This window comes from Hyperoodon ampullatus, assembly GCF_949752795.1.
Source record: "Hyperoodon ampullatus genome assembly, chromosome: 12".
NCBI lineage: Eukaryota > Metazoa > Chordata > Mammalia > Artiodactyla > Ziphiidae > Hyperoodon > Hyperoodon ampullatus.
The window spans coordinates 6,620,582-6,639,158 of NC_136925.1; the positions used below are offsets into that span (position 1 = coordinate 6,620,582).

At 35.4% G+C, this 18,577-nt stretch overlaps 1 protein-coding gene across 3 annotated transcripts in view; it reads right to left on the reverse strand.

Annotated features, from left to right (window-relative positions):
* SENP6 (SUMO specific peptidase 6) overlaps positions 1-18,577 on the reverse strand; it is a 109,796-nt gene that overhangs the window by 10,598 nt on the left and 80,621 nt on the right. For all 3 annotated transcript variants that reach the window (XM_079716176.1, XM_079716177.1, XM_079716175.1), the window contains 9 exons: positions 17,953-18,123; positions 16,955-16,988; positions 16,349-16,537; positions 15,132-15,358; positions 13,676-13,785; positions 13,442-13,558; positions 7,617-7,739; positions 6,315-6,407; positions 2,424-2,854 (listed from right to left, as the gene is read on the reverse strand). In XM_079716176.1, coding sequence (XP_079572302.1) covers positions 2,424-2,854; positions 6,315-6,407; positions 7,617-7,739; positions 13,442-13,558; positions 13,676-13,785; positions 15,132-15,358; positions 16,349-16,537; positions 16,955-16,988; positions 17,953-18,123 — 1,495 coding nt within the window. The remainder of the gene's footprint in view (positions 1-2,423; positions 2,855-6,314; positions 6,408-7,616; positions 7,740-13,441; positions 13,559-13,675; positions 13,786-15,131; positions 15,359-16,348; positions 16,538-16,954; positions 16,989-17,952; positions 18,124-18,577) is intronic.

Here is an 18,577-nt window from a genome sequence, read left to right on the forward strand (position 1 = left end):
TATGAGGTCTTCTATGACTACTTAGCATGCTTTCAAGTTTCATCTATGTAGCATGTATCACTCCTTCATTTCTTTTTATGGCCTAATAATATTCCATTGGATGGATGTATCATGTTTTGATTATCCATTTGTCAGCTGATGAACATCTGGATTGTGTCTACCATTTGGCTATTATGAATAATGCTGCTATAAATGTTCATGCCCAAGTTTTTGTGCGGACATATGTTTTTATTTCTCTTGGGTAATTATCTAGGTGTGGAACTGCTGGATCACATGATAACTCTATGCTTAACGTTTTGAGGAACTGTCAAACTGTCTCCCAAGGCAAGCTGTACCATTTTACATTCCCACTAACGACGCACGAAGGCCTCAATTTCCACACATCCTCACCAACACCCGTTAGTATCTGACTTTCTGATCCTAGCCATGCTGTCATGGCTATGAAGAGGCAGCTCTTTGTGGTTTTGACTTACATTTCCTTCATGACTAATGATGTCTAGCATCTTCTCATGTACTAATTGGCAGGACTTTGTTGTTTTCTTATTTTATTTTTATTTTTAATGGGGTATAATTGATTTACAATGTTGTGTTAGTTTCAGGTTTACAGCAAACTGAATCTGTTATATAAATACATATATCCACTCTTTATTAGATTCTTTTCCCATATAGGCCATCACAGAGTATTGCGTAGAGTTCCCTGTGCTGTACAGTAGGTCCTTATTAGTTACCTACTTTATATACAGTAGTGTGTATGTGTCAATCCCAATTTATCCCACCTCCAGGACTTTGTTTTAAAGGCAATGAGAAACAGTGCACACTGCCTTGAAGGCTTAATCTTCAGAGTGCCCATCTACACAATGCTTTCTGTTTAGCAAAATGGTAATTAATCTCTAACGTGGCTATTCACTGCCTCTTTTTATTTTTCTATTCAAGTATTAAAATACTAAAACTGAAAAAAATTAGTCAGAACTTGGTGATTACCTACTTCGCCTACTCTTCATTCCATTTCCTGCCTGCTGAAACAGACTGGAAAGTCAGCTAGAAAAGGAAGCACAGTTGACCCTCGAACAACACAGGTTTGAACTGCACTGGCCCACCCACACATGGATTTCTTTTCAATAAATACGTAGTACAGTACTACACAATCTGAGGTTGGTTGAATCCAGGGATGCAAACCTGTGGTATGACACGAATGGCTGACTATAAAGTTAGAGGTGGATTTTTGATCGTCAGAGGGTCAACAACCCCAAACCCCATGTTGTTCAAGCGTCAACTGTATTGATCTGCTTGGCTTTTGATATACTTTTTTGCTTTATCTGCTAAATTTCCCCCTTCTGCCTCTTATCTTATACCCCCTAAAGGGCACAAAGACCAACATCCATATGGCTAATGTCAGCTTTATGCAGCTGAGTCTGTCAAACCAAAAATATTTTTGTAAGAGCGCAGCAACACCTTCCTGACTTCCTAAAATAGTACAGGCTGGTAGAAGTACAGAGTACGTTGAGCATTCACAACTTTTTCTTGAACTTTTGAGTTCAACTTTTGAAAGTTGGACTCAACTTTCTTACTGAGTTCACATAATTTCTTCCATGCCTTATACTGAGTTTTTTCCTCCCAAGAAAATGTATTAGATCTACTCATAGCTTAGTAAGCTTGCTATCCTATATACATAGCATATTATGGGTTTATGAAGTAGACTTTGGGGTTGAAGTGGAAATTATGCAGTTGACTTGATATATAATTTAAGTATTTGAAGAGAAACCTTAGATTTCTATAACAAATGCTAGAAATATGGACCTGATTCAAGGAATAAAACCATTTATTAGAACTGAAGGGAAATAAAAAAGCAGAGGTTGGACCAGTGCCCTTTCTCCCACTGAAAATCATGAAGGAGAGTGAGGAACAGAAACTAGCCTTTAATTTGAATGTCAACAACTATTTGGAGGAGAAGGCTTTAATTTCTGCCTCTTGCCCCTTGATCTCAATTGCCCATCTGTAAATTGAGAAGATCGAACTAATTTGCCTTACAGATCTAAAACTGTGCAGCTACTGTTTATGCTGAATAATTTCCTACAAAATAAAAATAAGTCCAAGTTCCTATAAATGGAAAACGCAGACCTTGTACTATAATTTTAAAACTTCATTCTCTGTAAGGGTGGGGGAGGAGACTCACTATAAAGGGGGCACAAGGGAATTTTTTTGAGTAATGGAAAGGTTCTAAATCTTGATTGTTAGAGTGACTACATGACTATACATTTATCAAAGCTCACTGAGCTATACTTATGAGTGAACGTTACTGTAAGTAAATTATACCTCAATAAACCTGACTTAAAAAAAAAAGTGTACCCTGAAATCTTAATCCTATTTCTAAAAATTCCAACTTATTCTAACTCTTTGATTTTTTAAAACATTTAGAAACATACCTGTATGGTGCATAGAACTTAAATATTCATTCTGTAGGCCATTCTCACTTTTAGTCCTATCAACAACTTTCTGGCATGCAGATTCTCCTTTATTCGATTCTTCATTTTCACTTGCAGTATGATTTATTTTTTTCAGACTACATTTCACACTGCTAATGTTTCTCCGATAACGAGGGTCACTTTCTTCCTGTTCATTATTTGAATCAATTACAGCTACACAATGCTTTCTGTTTAGCATCTTCTTAATTACAGGCTTGGCAGCAGAGTTTTGTGAACAACTGTCCATTTCACTGGCTGAAGGAGAAGAAATACAACTGTCCTCTACAGATGAACATTTTTGCGTGACTGTATTTTCATGGTAATGAGGATTAGGTTCATACTTTGGTTTTTCCAAACCAGGGAAACAAATAACAGCCAAAAACCAGTGTGCACTGTAAAAAACAAATGAAACTACTGAATATATTATTAGAAAAATTTATTATATTTGGCAATAAATATTAAATCTTTTTTCTAAAGGTTTTCTAAACAAATTTATTAAGAATGCCCAATTTTTTAAATTCTCAAATTAATCCACTTGTTTATAGGATCATTGATTCATTAACAGAATACAATGTTTATTCAAAAATAACATAATTTTTGTAATAACATAATTTTTGTCAGAACTACATAGCCTGCATTCACTTTTGCAAACAATCCTTTGAACATTTTCTTGCTTTTGGAATGAAAAATTCATTGTTTTCCAGGCAATTTAAGAAAATGTAAATTACATCACTGCAATTCATCATTCCCATTTACCTTTCCTTTGCCCTATTTATGCCAAGGACAAACACTATCTAGCCTCAAGATTAAAATGTCTTCAGAAGTCTAATTAGACTTTACAATTTTGAACATTTTCTAAATATTGTAAGTAATAGCTTTTAAAAAATTTTATGTCTGTGTTTTTCTTATTAATGAGGTAGGAACTTCTTAATATTGAAAACATTGAATAATTCTTGTCTCATGCTATACTAAAATAAAATACACTAAATTGAAATAATACGTCTAATCTAATCATCATCACAGAATTCCAAGTATTAGTAGAATTCCAGCTATCAAGTGGGTACTCATGATAGAGCTGAATTCAGGTAATACAGTTCCCAGTAGTAGGATATAAGCCATGAGTAAGATGCTGTACAGCTAAAAGTGGCTAATATTCATTAATCTACTTAATTTTATTAAGGGCTTACAGTTTGCTAGGCACAGTGTTATGTGCTGAGATACAATGAACAGGCTATAGATGTCAGATAATTCATTAGCTGAGCTCAATATATGTCATAGAGTAGGGTGTTCAGTAGATATTTGCTGAATGAAAAATGAATGTTGACATAGATAAAAGTTATTCTACATTCTGTTTCTGTAAAATATTAAATTCCCCCAAGGTACTACTAAGAAACAGCACTGTCTGTCTCTTCATCAGAGAGTATGAGTAGAAAAGGTCACAGATGCTGGATTCATTCTCAGTATTGAAAAGGCCAGATAGAGGAATGCCTCTCTCCTCTTCTTAATTATTAATCTCCAGGATCCCAAGGACTTAGGTCAGGCGAGGCTAGGAGAAGAGCAGCATACCATCCTCCTCACTTCATCAATTCTAAGACACAGCTGATTGTAAGTCACATCTCAACTTCATAAAGGTTAGAATATGAAAATATGTGTTTTGAAATTGATTAAATATGGTGTAATACAGTGACTCTCAATCTATAGCTGAAACCTACGTCTATCACAGTTTTAAACATTTTTCAGCTATGACAATATGGATAAGCCATAGTTTTTCTGTTGCCTCACCTAAAAACTTGGGAAAAAAACCTTCCTTCACCTAGCTGAAAAGAGAAAGCTGAATCAGGTACATCTGAGGTCACTTTCAACCTCTAAGAGCCAGGGTTTTGCTTTTATGAGCCCTTTTATTAATATCAGCTACCTTGACCTTAAGCCATCAGTGGGAGAAGAGGCTAAAACAGGTAATTTCGCTTATCTTAAGATGAATTAGATCCAAACATCTAATTTCTGCTCCTTGTCAATTACTAAAATTTTTAACAAATAGCTTATAAACTTTTAGCTTAAAGAAATTACTGCCACAAAGAAAATTAAAAATAAAATAGATGACAAATACATAGCAGCCTAACTAATTTAATTAGCTTTATCTCTTAAAAAAAACCCCTCATGATCTGGAAGCTATTCTTTCACCTACAAACAGCACAGTTCTCTTGGTGAACACTTTACTAATTCTGTACCTTTGTTCATCCTCTACCTTTCACCAAGACGACTAAAAGCACTGAACGTAGCTTCCATCCACATCAGACGCTGTGACTAAGAGGGATATGCCTCTATTGCTCAATTGTGTGTACCTAAAATTATACTTTTATTTTAAATTTTTATAATTAATTTCTGACAAATGGCTTCCTACGTATATCCTCCCTTTGGCCTAGTGGGCAGCTCACTTGCTACTTTATATAGAGGATATGCCTCTATTGCTAAATTGTGTGTACCTAAAATTATACTTTTATTTTAAATTTTTATAATTAATTTCTGACAAATGGCTTCCTATGTATATCCTCCCTTTGGCCTAGTGGGCAGCTCACTTGCTACTTTATATGACAAATTAATGTCAAGAAACTTTACTTTGAGGAAAATGAAGAAATTAAAGATTAGTTTTAAACTTAGTTTTAATTTTTTTATGATACTATGTTTGACTCAAATATATATCTTTGAAGAAGGTGGGCTTTATAGCTATAACCAATGTTTTAACCTAGCCTACCTATCTTTGACTGGGATAATTAGAGAGCACAGGTTTTATGATTAAAGCATGATTACAAATAAATAGGATTTGATTATACTATAGAGTGAATTTGTTTTTTATAGTGGGGAAAAAAGAGCACATTCAGAAAATAGCTTGGCACAAACAGGCTTATTAGAAGTAAACAATCTTACAGAATACCAACTTCAGATAAGGTTACTCTGCAACCATGATAAAATGAGACAAAGTAAGGCCATTTCGTAATTTGTCTCAGCAGAGACAAATATAAGATCACAATGCAACCCCTCAAAATACCAAATACTCTTTTATCGCTAAATGAGCGAATGCAACTTCTTTATCCAAACAAACCACTGCTTCCTTAGACCTTCCACCAAACCAAAGCCCAAATTCTTTTACTGCCTCTTTCAAACACACTTTTACTGAGAGGATCCATAGTCACCCATGTTGTGTGTTCTCCCTTGAGGCAAGTACTAAACCCAAGTTGTCCAATTACAGGGGTATTCCTGGAGGTCTTTGGCTGGAGGACACAGGAAAATTAAAAAATGAAATACAAAAACTCTCAAGTTTAAATTGTATAGTAAGACTATCCTATACATCTGTGCCTCTCTAGTCACTGGGGGAGAAAAACACAAAATGTTTACCACCCCCATTTACTTAGAAAATAGCTTTAAGTGGTAAACATGGTTTTCAGTGAGCAAATGACATAAATCCAGCCACCTTTTCTTCTTTTTGATTAAGAGCCAAAGTGTATCTTAAACTAAAGATTCAAATTCTTCTATGTGACCTAATCACCATTCTGTACAAAGCAGTCTTTTCTATATAGGATGTCTGCTAGACCACGAGCACCATTTTTAAAAGATGACATTACTCTACATTGATGAATAAAATGAAATTAGAAAGATCTCTCATCTAGTGTCTGTAAAATTCAGTATCTTATATGATTCACTGGAAAGTATATTTATTTCCATAAAATAAAGAATTAAGTGTCAATATATACAACAAATTTCAGAAAGAAGTTAAAAAATGGATGAATTATTCACCTCAAAAACACATCTGCTAAAAACTGCCATCACATTAATATAAAGGAAATTCTTACTCACGCTTCATTAATGGGTACAAAAATAAAATCCTTTTCAAAAATATCTACATGCCGGGTCCATGTCTTTACTCTTCCATGTCGCTTCTGCTGTATTCTGTAAGACAAGAGAGAAAATATCAAGCTTTTGAAGTGTTTCTAGTGTTTCTGCCTCTATGCAGCAATTTATACATTACAAAGATTGAGATGTTAATAGATCAGTTGTATGATTTAACAAGTTGTGAGAAGAAAGCAGAACATCTGAGATGGAGCTGGGAAGATGGGAAACTGCCTGTCCCTGAATCTGGAAGAAAGAGATTATTTAATTCCTACTACTACTTACTAGGGTGGATCAGAGCTACTATTTTTATTGTTGCAGAACTGGTTTTAGCAACGATATCGAGAAGCATATCAGACCATGATCTATAAGAACTGAGGAGGAGAGAGCAGGAAAAGTGAGAACTATCTTACAGCTGGTGAAACAGGGCAGACTACCAGCACTGGTCAAAACCAAGCACTACCATCAACTCTAAGATGCAAAATTAGGGATCACTGAAATAGTAGAAAATGTTATTAATATTATGCACTGCAGCCATCAATTCAAGACACTTAACAGCAATTATGACAAAAAATGTACCAACTCTTTGTATCTTGTGACCAATTGCCAGCAAGTATTAGAGCTGGATGCAATCACTATATGGAGAGGCATTATAAATAACTCAGGCCTCACATGTAGAATGTTGTTTCCTTAACTTGTCTGAGAAGAATTATCCAAAGAACTTACTAAAATTACAGATTCACAGGTTCCTCTGTTAGCTATTATGGATGGAACATCTAAGGTAAAACAGAGCAATCGGTATTTAATAAGTATTCAAGTAATTTTTCTTTTTTAAACTATCAGATATATTTGGGAAATACTGATCTAGGTATTAGACCTAAAATCTTTATGAATTCCAGGTATTCTTGGAGTTTTAGAATATTATAAATTATATTAATTTTGCTAATTGAGAATGGAAGTAAAAAATGTTGCTTTAATACAAATAAGCGATTTTTTCTAAGTTAAACTTAAGTGACTTACTACATCTGTTAAATATTTTCAAAAAGCTTGACTGGGCTTCCCTGGTGGCACAGTGGTTGAGAGTCTGCCTGCCGATGCAGGGGATGCGGGTTCGTGCCCCCGGTCCGGGAGGATCCCACATGCCGCAAAGCGGCCGGGCCCGTGAGCCATGGCCGCTGAGCCTGCGCGTCCGGAGCCTGCGCTCCGCAACGGGAGAGGCCATGGCAGTGGGAGGCCCGCGTACCGCAAAAAAAAAAAAGCTTGACTTACGATAGATTAGTTGTTTCATGAAGATTTCTCCTCTCTCTCTGATTAAGGCGTTTGTAGAAGAAAGAACTGAATACATGGATTCGGTCAGCTTCTTCTTTCTTCAATTTTTCAAGCACCAAATATCTATTTTATAAAAAGTAATTCCAAATAGAATGAAGTTAACAGTTTATACTAAAAACAGTCACAGAGTGATCAAATATCTATTTAGTCACCATCAATCTCTATTCCATTAAACTGAAAGAAGTCATAAACAATATTTATTTCATATTCTAGACAATGATTACTATCAGATTATTTGTAGGTAATAAGTGGTGTTTGAGAGTAAAACTAGGATTTGAAAGATCTAATCTTCTAAAACAAGGGCGCATTTATGAACATTCATAGCAACATTATTTATCATACCCAAAAAATAGAAATGACAGAAATGCTCATCACCGATGAATGGAAAATGTGATATATCCATACAATGGAACATTATTTGGCAATAAAAAGAAATGAAGGACTTCCCTGGTGGCACAGTGGTTAAGAATCTGCCTGCCAATGAAGGGGACACGGGTTTGAGCCCTGGTCCGGGAAGAGCCCACATGCCGCGGAGCAACTAAGCCCATGTGCCACAACTACTGAGCCTTTGCTCTAGAGCCCGCGTGCCACAACTACTGAAGCCCGTGCACCTAGAGGTCGTGCTCTGCAACAAGAGAAGCCACTGCAATGAGAAGCCCGTGCACGGCAACGAGGAGTAGCCCCCGCTCGCCGCAACTAGAGAAAGCCCACGTGCAGCAACGAAGACCCAATGCAGCAAAAAATATAAAAATAAATAAATATTAAAAAAATGAAGTTCTGATACATGCTGTAACATAGAAGAACCGTGAAAACGTTATGCTAAGTGAAAGAAGCTAGTCACAAAAGTCCACATATTGTATGCTTCCATGTATACAAAATGCTCAGAATATGCAAATCCACAGAGATAGCAAGGAGACTGGTGGTTGCTTAGAGCTGGGGTGGGCTGGGGAAATGCGGAGCCACTGCTAATGGGTATTGAGGGTCTGTAGGGGGTGAAAATGTTCTAATATCGATTATGGTGATGGTTGCACAACTGTCTGAACACACTAAAAACCACTGAATTACACACTTTAAATGGGTGAATTGTATGGTACGTGCTCTGTATGTCAGTAAAGCTGCTATTTTTATGGTTTATGTTTATTTTGTTTTAAACAGTTAATAAACCATGATGACTAGCCACAAACTGCTTTTTATAAAAACAGAAAGAATCTGTACAGTGGTGAGGTTATAACAATGACTCTTTAAAGTGATCTTACATCAGTTCTAATTTTTCCTTGCCTTAGTTGTTTTTTTCTATAGGTCTGTATCAAGACAAATAGAAATGGTTCCTTATATTACAAAGAGAAATTATGATATATTAAATTTAATTATTTATGCTCCAAACTCCCCCAAAGGAGCTATGCAAATTCAAGCTTATGACCATATTCATCTTATTAAAATGAGGAGAGTATGAAAGCCTTGTGAAACCTTACACAGAAATAGCAAGTACCCAGAGGGCACATCTTTGAGACCTGTCACTTCTGTCATAATATTTGATAATTCTAAAGCTCAAGTTCTGATGAAAAGGACGTAACTTACAGATTGCTTGCTTTAGGGCAACTCAGTGTGCCCCGACAAAAGATATAAGACAGTGAATCACCTCATGACACAGTTTAAATCAATTGCTGAATTCTACATCTATATTCAAAACAAGTGGACTGGACTTGAATTTAGGGGCTACACCATAATGGGTGAACCATGCTGCTTTTACCATTACAAACTACAATGGCTATTTTGTAAACTGAATTGAATAAAAAAAGGGATAGTTCAACTTAAAAAAGAAAGTTATTGGTGATTTAAGAAAATGGACTCTACTTCATATATAAACAAATCCATGCTTTATTTTTGTAAATGGAAGAAATAAATTTATTTGCAGATGAAAGGATTTTCATACAGAAAACTTAAAAAGATCTACAGACATACTAGAAATAAAAGAGCTTTAGCAAGATGTCTGGCTATACGGGCAAAATATATTTCTTGTTGAAATCCTCAAAAATGTTAAGTATCAGTTGTCTCCAAATTGCATAAATTTTGCGGAGGGTTCCTCAAGTTGGCGCTGCTGACATTTTAAGCCAGATAATGCTTTGCTGTGGGGGGTGTCCTGTGCAGCGTCGGGTGCTTGGCCTTACCTCTGGCCTCTACCCACAGATGCCCTCAGCACGCATCCCTTCCTCTTGTGAGGACCAAAATGCCCAAAGTGCCCCCAGTGCAGAATCACTGATTCAGTGCAATTACAATCAAAATCTCAAAAGGACTTTAAAAATGGAATCTGATGGGCTGATTCCAAAGTTTATCTGAAAGAATCAAAAGGTCAAGCATATCCAAAACACTTGTGAAGAAGAATATGGCGGAGGGCTTGCCTTTCTATTACAGATAACAAGAATAAAGTAACACTAATCATGGCAGTGTGGTACTGATGCAGGGATAGGTGCACGGCCAACGGAACAAACTATAGAGCCCTGAAAACAGACCTGTGCAACTATGTTATCTTAGTGTAACAAATCCTAGAGGAATTAAGGACTTAAAAATGACAAAACTTCAAAAAGCCTTTTAATTTAAAAAAAACTAGTTTTGTCTTTCTAATCTAATATACATCCGTTAAGCATTTCTGTGACTATATATAGTTCTGGGTTTTTTTATGTACATGTATTAGAATTATTAATTTTAATTAGAACAACTAAGTCTCTTATTTTAGAATTAAAGGGAAAATCCAAGTTTATTACAAAAAACCTTTTGGGAATTTCTTTCATTTTGGGATTTCCTTCCATTTCTTTCATTTGTTTTTTTTCTTTCAGTGTATAAATCATTTAAATATTGAATGTCATGGTGAAGCTGTTCACCTGCTATTTTATAAAGCAGACAATCTAACAATTCAATCATGACATTTAGTTACAGGATGAAGTTAAAAGATGATTTTAAGGTTTTGAAAATAATTTTTATTAAAATTATTCTTTTTCCCTGCATTTTATTAACATTCTCTAGATGCAATACCCTTCTACTTTTTATATTTCTGGCAAGCTGTTTAAAGGTTTGTTTCTAACTTGTAGAGGTAGAAATGGAAAAGAATGAGCAGCTCTGGTAGCAACTGAATTACTTATTTTTAATAGTGAAGTTTTAAAAAGTTTCCTCTTTTTGGGACTTCCCTGGTGGTCCAGTGGTAAAGAATCTGCCTTACAATGCAGGGGACACGGGTTCGATCCCTGGTCAGGGAACTAAGATCCCACATGCCGCAGGGCAACTAAGCCTGTACTGAGCTTGTGCACCTCAACTAGAGAGCCCGTGTGCCGCAAACTACAGAGCCCACCTGCTCTGGAGACTGCACGTCACAACTAGAGAGAGAAAACCCACAAGCCACAACTAGAGAGAAACCCGTGAGCCACAACGAAAAGCCTGCATGCTGCAACAAAAGATCCTGCATGCCTCGATGAAGATCCCGTGTGCCGCAACTAAGACCCGACACAACCAAAAATTAAAAAAATAAATAAATAATAAATCTTTAAAAAGAAGTTTCCTCTTTTTAATTCACTTCTAAGAATGTCATGAGATGAATATAAACAAAGATTTTTTAAAAATCATGGATTTTGGGCTTCCCTGGTGGCACAGTGGTTGGGAGTCTGCCTGCTGATGCAGGGGACACGGGTTCGTGCCCCGGTCCGGGAAGATCCCACAGGCTGTGGAGCGGCTAGGCCAGTGAGCCATGGCCGCTGAGCCTGCGCGTCCGGAGCCTGTGCTCCGCAACGGGAGATGCCACAGCAGTGAGAGGCCCGTGTACCGAAAAAAAAAAAAAAAAAAAAAAAATCATGGATTTTGTTAGATTCTCTATCTTATTTGGAATAGATTTGCATCAGAAAGGCAGAACTTGTAGATAATGTAAGTTTACTGTATAAAATTTGCTCTAAAGTTTAACTATATGATGTCAAGGGGCCTCCTGAAAATATATAAAGAATTTCAAAAGAATAAAAAAAGACTATAAAATCTCTTTTGTAATGTAAAAAATATAGATTTAAGTATGAAATAGAATAAACTAAAATGTAAACAAAATACGAGAGTTCAATTTATTTTTTAGATCCAACTATGTGCTTTCAAAAACAAAAAAAACATTTTAAACATAAAGACTTAAACAGGTTAAAAGTAAAAGGGTGAAGAAACATACATCATGCATCAGCAAACACAAACCAAAAGAAAGCTGGAGTAGCTATATTAATTTTGAACAAAGTAGGATTAAAAACAAGGAGATTATCAAGAATAAACAGGAACATTATGTAATGATAAAGGGGTTGATTCTCCAAGAAGACATAAACATGTATGTACCTAACAACAGAGCTTCAAAATACATAAGGAGAAACAGACAAATCAATAACTGTAGTTGGAGATCCACGACTTTCTCAATAATTATAGAACAAGTAGGCAGAATATCAGTAAGGACAAAGACCATCTGAATAGCACTAGCACAACATGACCTAGCTGACATTCACAGAACAACACTTTATCCAATAACAGCAGCACTGTTCTACACAATCACTTAAGATTTTTCAGTAGCTTGGTTTGTTAAGGTAGTTAGTATACATTAGGATTAAGAGAACACATCTTTTTTTAATTAATTAATTTTTGGCTACATTGGGTCTTTGTTGCTGCATGCGGGCTTTCTCTAGTTACGGTGCGAGGGCTTCTCGTTGTGGTGGCTTCTCTTGTTGTGGAGCACAGGCTCTAGGCACCCGGGCTTCAGTAGTTGTGGCGCACAGGCTCAGTAGCTGTGGTTCATGGGCTCTAGACCACAGGCTCAGTAGTTGTGGTGCATGCGCTTAGTTGCTCCATGCCATGTGGGATCTTCTCAGACCAGGGCTTGAACCCGTGTCCCCTGCATTGGCAGGTGTATTCTTAACCACTGCACCACCAGGGGAGTCCCTCCAGCAGCTTTTAACAACCAGTTTTTTTAAAAAAATATTGTCTTCTGATATACATTTGAATAAACTAGGAAATACTGGAGAGCACTAAACACACTGATAGTTAAGTTCTGTTTTGTTTCATACACACATCCATCTTATAACACAAAGCAGTAAACACATACAAATTTATACATGTATAAACACATTACACATACATGTATTCATGTATATGTATATGTTATGTGTATTCTGGGTCATGATGTAAGCCCTTCTAGGAGAGCTTCTTGATTCCTCATATTTCCCAACCCCCAGAGAGAATGAAACTTTCTTTTTCTGCTATGTTTGTACCATGTTAATGCTTCTGCCAATACTTTAATCCTACATTTGTGTTCCCTATAAAATCATAAACTTTTAACACAGTGCCTGACACAAAGTTGGCACTTGGTGAACATTTATTGAAGGAAACGAGTGAAATCATACTTATGTCCTTGCTCAACAAATTATTACCTAACCTAGAGTAGTAACAATTTTAGATGCTTTAAATACTACAACACTGATAATATAATAAGCTATCATTTATGATCACTTTGCATGTGCCAGGTATTTTTCCTAGCACTTGAAATGTATATCTTATTTAATTCTCATGATCCTTTTAGATATTATTTTTCCCATTTTTAAAATGAAGAAACATTCACAGAGACATTAAATAACTTTCCAGATGTCATACAGTAAGTGGCAGTGATGGAATTCAAAATCCAAACAATTTTGACTCCAGAAAATACATGTATACATTATAAAATGTTAAAAATTTGCTAAAAGGCTAGGAGAAAATTAACTTACTTCAAATAAAAGTCTATAATAACATCATTTAAAAATTCTCCTTCACTTAGACAATGCAGGTCCTCATTAGTAACGGAGATGCCTCCTTTAGCTGGAGGTGGTGGATATACTATCAATCTGTAACAAAATTTTAAAAAATAAGTAAACAAACAAAAATAGGTATGCATATAACCAAAATGTAATAAAACAAAGAAGAAACTTAAGCGTGTTGCAAATGTAAAGGAATTCTCTCACTTTTCTACAGGGCCCATGAAGATGGTGTGGCTCTCTCCAGCTTCCTCCTCATTATCAAAAAACTGGAATTCTTGTTTGTTTTTAAGTTGTATTTTAGATTCAAGGGACACCTGGTAAAGAAAATTAAATTATCAATTCACAAAATCAATTTGAAACATTTTCAATAAAAAAAGTACAAGGCAAGAATGCTTTTCAATTTAAAAAGACTAAAAATAAGAAACAGGCAAAACTAGGGTCAACTTTCTTTTTATCTGTAGCTTCCAGAACAGTGATACTCTTCCAATTTTTGTAACTGGTTTTCCAGTATCCCATCTAAGATCTCAACCATCCATATTAAATTAGATTATGTTAGTAAAAGCCAAAGAACAGATAGTGGTTTTTTCTTCTAGGAGTGTAGGCCTACATAAGTTCAGTGCCTAGGCAATCCATGGAATATGCGAGCAGAGGCTCAGGGAACACAGTCCACTGAGCTTCAGTTCTCCAGAATCAAGGAGTCCTTAAAGAAAGAGACTTCCATTGAAATCTGAGTCCATCACAGCTGCCTTAGGGCTCCAGCTGCTCTTTTCTTCCTCTGGCATTATCTCCTGTAGCCAATTCTGCAAAAGAAGAGGAATGGTTCCCCTTCCTCCTTCTGTTCTTTTCTTCAACCCACTAACTGTGTGAATAGCTCTTTTCTGGTGAAGCCTTGCTCAACTTCACGAATAATATGCCTTGGATAGCCAGCCCTATTTCCAAATTTGTAGGCAGATGAAAGATTTAATATTTCTAATAAATTGTCAGCAAACTTCAGTTGCTGTGGTAGGAGACAAATTTAGAGTATTTTAAGTCATATTGATTAACATTATATTATGTGTTATAGTAGTACTTCAGCCTTCGATTCAGGTGGCTCAGAGTTGCCTACTACATAATCCGTTATTCTAAAATTAGTTATTCTAGAATTGTTGAGAGTCAGAATCAAACGGTATACATCCTTCCTTTCCAAGTTTTCAACCATGTAGGCACATGTTACACATAAATGGACAATACATCAGGGACCAAAATTCCTTTATTTGTACTGAAGCCAATGTCACCACTGGGAACCACCAGCAAATTTAAGAAACAGTAACAAGCAATTTGAATGTAGCACTGTATGTATACGTATGTTGAGAGTGAGGGAAAAAGAAAACAGGATGAGAGAAAAAGAAAAGGAGACAAAAAGTAAAGACAAGAACAGAATGCCGAAAGGACTAAAATAAAAATGCCTCTGAGACTTGTACCAATTACAATTTGTGTTACAAGTAACCCACCACCATTAATATTTCGACACAAGGTAGTTTACAAATCACATATAAAAGCAAATAATTCTGAAATGGAATTAAAAGGATCTAACTCCAAATGAGCAATATGATAATGAACCACATTTCCCTTTAAAGGTACCATTTAAAATTACATTAAAAACATTAAAAAATATAATTACATTTTTAATTTTGTTTTCTTTCTGCACACAACTTCCTTTGCTGCTCCCTTCACAGGTTCTTGTACAGGCAACAAGTCTGCTATTGGCTTCATCAAAGGGAATTTTCACAAAAAAATTTGACACTTTATTCTTTATACCAATGTCAATAATGATATTTTCAAATACCATATTTGCCTGAGGATCAAGGCCATTTTGAAAAATTAGAATTATGTATTGTTCTTCCAAATCTGAAAAAAAATCAATATAACTGTAAGTCTAAAGGAAAAAAAGTAAGTAAACAGATACTAGAAAAAGAGTAACAACTAGTTATTTCCAAGAGTATCACCAGAAATCCTGGTATAAATGTTCAAAACACTGTTTGGCATATAGTGGATATACAATACTAGAATAAAGACCAATGACAGTGTCACCTAACAATGTCACCTAAGTTATTAAAAGAAAGGAACCAGAACACATTACTCTAGCAGCAGCTCAAGAACAAATCTATCCATAGATGTAACTAATTTATTTCATCTAATAGAATCCAAATATATTAGTTTTAAATATATAATCAGTTAACATTTTTGTCAAACACAAATAAGAAATTGCCAAGTGAACTGGTATCTCTAGATTTAACTGTAAAAACTGCTATTCACTAATGTGCCAACTCTTGCAACTTTAATAGTAGCTATCATTTACTCATCATTAAGCTGAAGCAGCAATTACTGAGGAAAAATATTTTACAACTAGTCATGTTATACCACAAACGTTAGAGGGGAAGGGAAACAAAATGGACAACCACACTGATTTATTGTAGAGGATGAAGACCTGTTCGATGAACTTTCAAACTTCCTAATCAGGCTAAGTTTCAAGGTTTCCAGATTGATCGCTGATTTACTGTTAGAACTCCTATCAGTACATTTAAACAAAACAAAACAAAACAAACAAAGAACTCATTTTATTCAGATCATACAGTGTTAAAATAAAGAGTATATATCTTTTGAATTTTAACCCATTTTGAAAACTTTCTACATGGATAGGTAAACCCGGGTTTTATCTTCAGAACTTCCACTTTCTGTGGACTTTTCCTCACCTATAAAATGGAGAAGTAATATCTATCTTACAAGGTCACTGTAAGGATTGTAGTTAAGATACATCTAAGGTATCTATCAAAGTCGACTCACGTTCTGCTAAACAATGTATTGTATGTATTACTATATTTGCTCTACATAACTTACTTGTTAACTTATTTATTCCTTTACAGTCATTCCGAACTTTATTATCCATGTTCATCCGCAGTTGCATGCTCAGCTTCCGACAAACTGCTGCTGTCGTCTGAAGAAACACTACTGGTAATTTTCGGACATTACACCACTCACATTTTGTTAGATCAGAGGTATTTAAAGTAATCTCTACAGGTTCCTTTTCTGGTTCCGGAGAAAAACAAATGGAAATGGAAAAGGAATCAATTCTTAAGAGGGCAAAATCATGAATGGAGGAAACTGTAAGGAAGTACAATTTTAAAGTTAAGTACATATTTATTATACTCTGTAAACAGTAACTCTAGTGGGAAATGAAGGAAAATCTTTGACCTTAAAGAAGTATCTACATTTTTTCCCAGATGGAAAGAGGATTCTAATGAAGCATGCTTAAAAAATTAAACATAGCTTTTGTGATGTAATAGTATGAAATTACACTATTAAGGTATAATGCCTTTTGTTAAAATGTATGTAATAACTAACCATCTTAATGAATTCTAAGAATATCATTTAATTTTTTTATTCCATTAAAGTGTTTTAGTGTAAACAAAGCTTTAGTGAGCAGTAGGATATAAAATAGCTTACCTTCTAGCTGTATCTTGATAACATCTAAACAAAACTGAAAAATAAGATACATTAGTAACAATCATAGATTTCTGAAGATTTTGCTACAAACATCCTAAATGACATGTTATTTGGGACTTAGCCCACATAAGGCAGAAAAACTGATCCATGTACTGCATTCCTCCATCTGGCCTTTACAATACTGAGAATGAAGCCAGCCTTTGTTGAAAAAATAGTTGGAAATAGATAATTAGGGACACCAAGTTAAGACATTTAAAATAAAGGCTTTTACAAAATAAGTACACTGCTGTAGGAAGATTAACCTACCAACAATGTATAGGCTACATTAGAAAGAAGAAAAATTATGACTTAGAAGGCAGGTTAAGGAGATTATGTTAAAATTTTAATAGAAAATATACATTTGAATTGGATTGGTGGTAGCAGAGTAATAAGAAGACAGGTATGACAGGTAAGATAAAGGGACTATAGAAAGTCCTTTGGGCTTTATGGACACTGAACTAGTTCAAAACCACAATGCCTCTTGGGTGGCCACTGTAGTCCACTAATCTATTTCTAGGAGTTGCTATGTTACAAGACATTTTTCTGCAGACCACAAAGCTTTTGGATTCTTCTTTCTCTCATACAGTTCTTTAAAATACTCTTTTCATGCATTGAGCTAGCATGAGAATAAAATGGTAACACATTAGAGGGTAATTCTAACTCAGTGAAAACAAGCATCTTCCTATGATGAATACGTACTACCTTGAATATTACATCATGATAAATTAAAAAAAAATTTTTTATTGGAGTATATATGATAAATTTTTTACCCAGTAATTTTTATGGTGAGTAGCAATTTACAATTGTTTATATATTCCTAAGCAATTTGAAATCTTGAAATAATTTTAATATTCTATTAAATATTTTAACTTATAAATTTTAAAATATTACATATTAGCCTTAGCCATGAAATTTTGAATCTTATAATTGGTACAGTAAAGAGCTTAGAAGGTACTTACAATTACAGGCTCTATTAATAGTCGGCAGACTGTTCCTACTCGTATACTTCGACAGTTTAAAATCACGCTATTAAAGGAACTTCGGCAGATTAAAGATACAGGACCAACTAAAGTTTCTTGAGAAATCACTTTGCGACGCTTTAGAGGTATGTTGATAATAGAATTACCAAACTGAAAAAGGAAAAAAAATTTTCACTTAATAAGTTACTAAAACAAAGCTGCAAACTAAGTAGACATATGCAAAGAAGACCCAACATAAGAAATATAATTACTGGGACTTCCCTGGTGGCACAGTAGTTAAGAATACTCCTGCCAATGCAGGGGACATGGGTTCAAACCCTGGTCCGGGAATATCCCACATGCCGCAGAGCGACTAAGCCCATGCGTCACAAATACCGAGCCTGCGCTCTAGAGCCCACGAGGCACAACTACTGAGCCCGTGTGCTGCAACTACTGAAGCCTGTGCGCCTAGAGCCTGTGCTCCACAACAAGAGAAGCCAGCACGAGACGCCCACACACTGTAACGAAGGGTAGCCCACACTCGCTGCAACTAGAGAAAGCCCACGCACAGCAGCGAAGACCCAACGCAGCCAAAAATAAATAAATAAATAAATAAATAAATACT